At 40.6% G+C, this 4,106-nt stretch overlaps 1 protein-coding gene across 1 annotated transcript in view; it reads right to left on the bottom strand.

Moving 5' to 3' along the window:
- Positions 1 to 3,231, bottom strand: part of LOC105517023 (BTB/POZ domain-containing protein 7) — a 35,313-nt gene extending 32,082 nt beyond the window's left edge. Inside the window, exon 1 of the mRNA XM_011949371.1 lies at positions 2,878 to 3,231. Coding sequence (XP_011804761.1) covers positions 2,878 to 3,123 — 246 coding nt within the window. The 5' untranslated portion in view covers positions 3,124 to 3,231. The remainder of the gene's footprint in view (positions 1 to 2,877) is intronic.
- Between the last annotated feature and the right edge of the window lie 875 nt (positions 3,232 to 4,106).

Raw genomic sequence — 4,106 nt, 5'->3', positions numbered from 1 at the left:
CACGATCTCGGCCCACCACAACCCCCACCTCCCGGGTTCAAGTTATTTTCCTGCCTCAGCCTCCTGAGTAGCTGGGATTACAGGCATGCACCACCATGACTGACTAATTTTGTATTTTTAGTAGAGACGGGGTTTCTCCATGTTGGTCAGGCTGGTCTGGAACTCCCGACCTCAGGTGATACGCCCACCTCAGCCTCCCAAAGTACTGGGATTACAGGCATGAGCCCCCGCATCTGGCCTCATAATAAGTACATTTTAATATTACACTATGTGGCACTAATTTATTCAACAAATATTTCCCGAGTACCTATATGCAAGGATTGGTGGTATGGAAACAACATTGAACAAGACATGGTCTCAGACTCCTTGAGGAATGTATAGTTTATAGAAGAGATAGACTGTGGCCACCAATAGCCGGGATACCAAGCAGGATGTGGTAAGAGGCTTCTGAGTGGCCTAAGGTATTGCCATTCAGAGAGGACAGAGAATACTTCCTAATGGGGTGATGACAATGATTGCTTTCACATGTAGAAGAGGATTTTATAAGTCATTAAATTAGCAAGTTCTATTATAGTATAAAAATAAGAAGTCCATAGTACCAAAAATGACTTTAGAAGGTCCTCATCTAAAGACATAGCAAAATATAGTGAAAAGAGCTTCCGCTTTGAAAACAGAAAGACCTGAGTTCAAGTCCAGCTGGTTAATCTTGGGAATGTTACTTAGACTCTCGGAAGCTAACTTTCTCACCTATAAAAGAACATAATACCTAAGTTTCAGAATTGTTCATAGGATTAGTGAGAGTGTGTATACAGTGTCTGGCACACAGTAGGCACTCAACAAGTGGTATGACTGTTCTGTTCTTGTCCCTGAGGTTCTCTGTAACCTATACTTTGTCTCCCTTTATCTCAGGCATGTGGCAGGAGCTGCTTGAATGTGGCCACACTTGGGGGTGGCTGGTTCTGGCCTAGAAATGTTCTAGCCACTAGTTCCTAGTCATTGTTCTGAACTGTAGCACTTTCTTCATATTTCAGTCTTGAGTGGTACATGAAACCTGAAAATTATGTGTATTTCCTTTTTTTTTTCTTTTTTTCTGAGACGGAATCTGGCTCTGTCGCCCAGGCTGGAGTGCGGTGGCCGGATCTCAGCTCACTGCAAGCGCCGCCTCGGGTTTACGCCATTCTCCTGCCTCAGCTTCCCGAGTAGCTGGGACTATAGGCGCCTGCCACCTCGCCAGGCTAGTTTTTTTTTTTTTTTGTAATAGAGTCTCGTGCTGTTGCCCAGGCTGGAGTGCAGTGGCGTGATCTTGGCTCACTGCAAGCTCCGCCTCCTGGGTTCACGCCATTCTCCTGTCTCAGTCTCCTGGGTACCTGGGACTATAGGCACCTGCTACAACGCCTGGTTTTTGTATTTTTAGTAGAGATGGGGTTTCATCTTGTTAGCCAGGATGCTCTCGATCTCCTGACCTTGTGATCCACCCAACTCAGCCTCCCAAGTGGCTAATTTTTAAAAAATTTTTTGTAGAGATGGGGTCCTACCTGTTGCCAAGGCTGGTCTCGTACTCCTGGGCTCAAGCAACCCATTTCCTATTTTAAATTTATTTTATCTTACTATGTGGTTTCTACAAAGCTGCCTTAAATTCTCTTTTGGAAGAAAACACAGGTAAGTAAATGAAAGTGTAAGTATAGGGTATAGGCAGAATAACTACTAACTCCTGGAGAGACAGGAAAAACAAGTCAGTCAACTTGTTTTTGCAAAAGAAACTAAAATCTCTACAGGTATTTTACTGGTTGGTGAAGCACAATCTGTGAAATGGCAATGTATCCCTCATTTCTTTGTATTTTATTTAAAATCTTAGAGCAAATCTAGGCTGCTCTCCATTTTTTTTAAAAAAATACTTTCTAAGAAGGAATGCAAAGCTCCTAAAGCAATAATCTAAGAAAAATAACAACTTCTAACACAAACATAAAGCATCCAGTTTTGATCAGGACAATGAGACAAGGTTAATGAACAAAGATTCTCCATAAATCAAGCCCAAGTATGACATCTGTACTGCAATCAAAGCAACAAAGGAAAAGCACAGATGCGGAGTGTATTATTTAACTCTCCACTGCATTTCTGACTAAAACGGTAGCATTTTATCATTTTTCTAGTACAAATACAAAGAAATAGGAAGTGGCTCAATGGGTTTATGTCTTTAATAGCATTAAAACAGTTGTACAGTTTTTAGCATAAAATTCATACAGCCAATGGAAAAAAATTAAGCTTGAATATACTTTGCCTGCAAGTATTTTCTGTAATATATAAAATCTATTATTAATTTAAATTTCCAGATTAAATTGACATTTAAGTCAAGAACACAAGAATCTGCTAAAAACTACTTCTGCTTAAAAACAAGTAGTTGAAAACATTATCATGCTTTGGAAGAATACATGCACTGAGTTTTGATAACCATTTGAGCAGATCATAAAGTGAACACTATTTTTACTTTGTGCTGCTGAAGCTACTGTCTACAATCTAAGTATGGGATGCTCCACCAAAAGTAAGAAACCACTATACAGAAGTTACATTAATAGAAGTCAAGAAAATCACTGTTGGGATGTGCTTCTGACCTTGCCTACTGCCCCAATCTCTTTTTGGTGCATTTGGCTGGGACCTGGGCTTGTTCAATGTTGAGTCATGGCAGCAGGGTACATGAAGAACCAGTGAGACAGAAGGCTTTTGTTGTACACCTATGAAGAGGGCAGTTCCTGTGTGGTTTGATCACAGCCTGTTTCTCTTCCTCTGCCCTACCCCAGATGGAAGAGTAATAGAGCATAGACGGATTTTTTTGGTGCACATATGAATGACAATGAGTTTGAGAGGTGTTTAAATGATTACCTGTAGGTAGTCAGACTGGATAGCAGTAAGCAGATGGTCTTTGCTGAGTTCATAAAAAACATCCGAAGTCATGACCTGGGAAAATTCCTCACAGAGGAAATGTAAAGCTTGTCGGTGCACCCATTTAGAGCCATATGGATGAGAACTCCACTTGAGGATGGCAATTAAGGTATCTAATGAGATGCTCTCAGCAATGATATCCTCACAGCCTAAAAGAGAAGGCAAATACTTCTTGAGATTAATCATAAATATTACTTATTGAACATTAGTGTGCTAGGCACTATATTTAAAAGTCACAACAGCAAAAAAGAACTCAAGGAGATAAATAAAATCTCACGAAAATCACCAAAACTTGGTGGGATGGGTTAACAATAGACTATGGCATCTATAGAAAATCTGCTGCCTTACAGAGATGGATCTAGAGAAAAAGGCAGAGAATCCTCCCAAGTTCAAGATAATAAACATCTATGTGCAAATCCAACAATGTGAGTAAGACAGTATAGAGGAAGACATTGGACCAAAGGGGAAAGAAGAGTAGGCAAAAAGGCTGCAGTGGTGGAAACTGGCTAGAGGAAGAATGTGGATGCCACCTGACTGATGAGAGAACGCACACCTCAGAATAAGGTAGGTGGGCTGCCGGCTATGCAGACATCCACTCTTTGTATGAAAACATAGCACCTTGCATTGTTGACAGTTTAATCCTTCAGAAAACAGACAAAATACATCTGAGCTTAATTCCGGCAAACTTGAAAAAGGAAGTGAAAAGGACCAGGTTCCTGGAGAAAGCAACTACGGCATTTCAAGAACTCAAGGAAGAAAAGAAAACCTAAGGAGATTCAACTCTCCTCCTCAGGAAAGATCATTTCAAAACATAAAGATAAAACATAAGTAAAAATCTGAGTGACAAAGATTATGGGAGTGAAAATGCCTAAAGTTGAACAGAAATTTTTTATTAAGCTTACTATAAAACAAAAAACAATCCTGATAATGTAAAAACAAACAAACAAACAAAAACAGGCGTTTAAACACCACCACCAGGTCGGGCGCACTGGCTCACGCTTGTAATCTGAGCACTCTGGGAGGCCAAGGCAGGCAGATCACCTAAGGTCAGGAGTTCAAGACCAGTCTGGCCAACATGGTGAAACCCGGTCTCTACTAAAAATACAAAAATTAGTTAGGCATCCTGTAATCCCAGATACTAGGGAGGCTGAGGCAGGAGAATCGCTTGA

The sequence above is a fragment of the Colobus angolensis genome, unplaced genomic scaffold, assembly GCF_000951035.1.
Source record: "Colobus angolensis palliatus isolate OR3802 unplaced genomic scaffold, Cang.pa_1.0 Scaffold3, whole genome shotgun sequence".
Taxonomy (NCBI): Eukaryota; Metazoa; Chordata; class Mammalia; order Primates; family Cercopithecidae; genus Colobus; species Colobus angolensis.
This window is presented reverse-complemented; position numbering and strand designations above follow the sequence as displayed.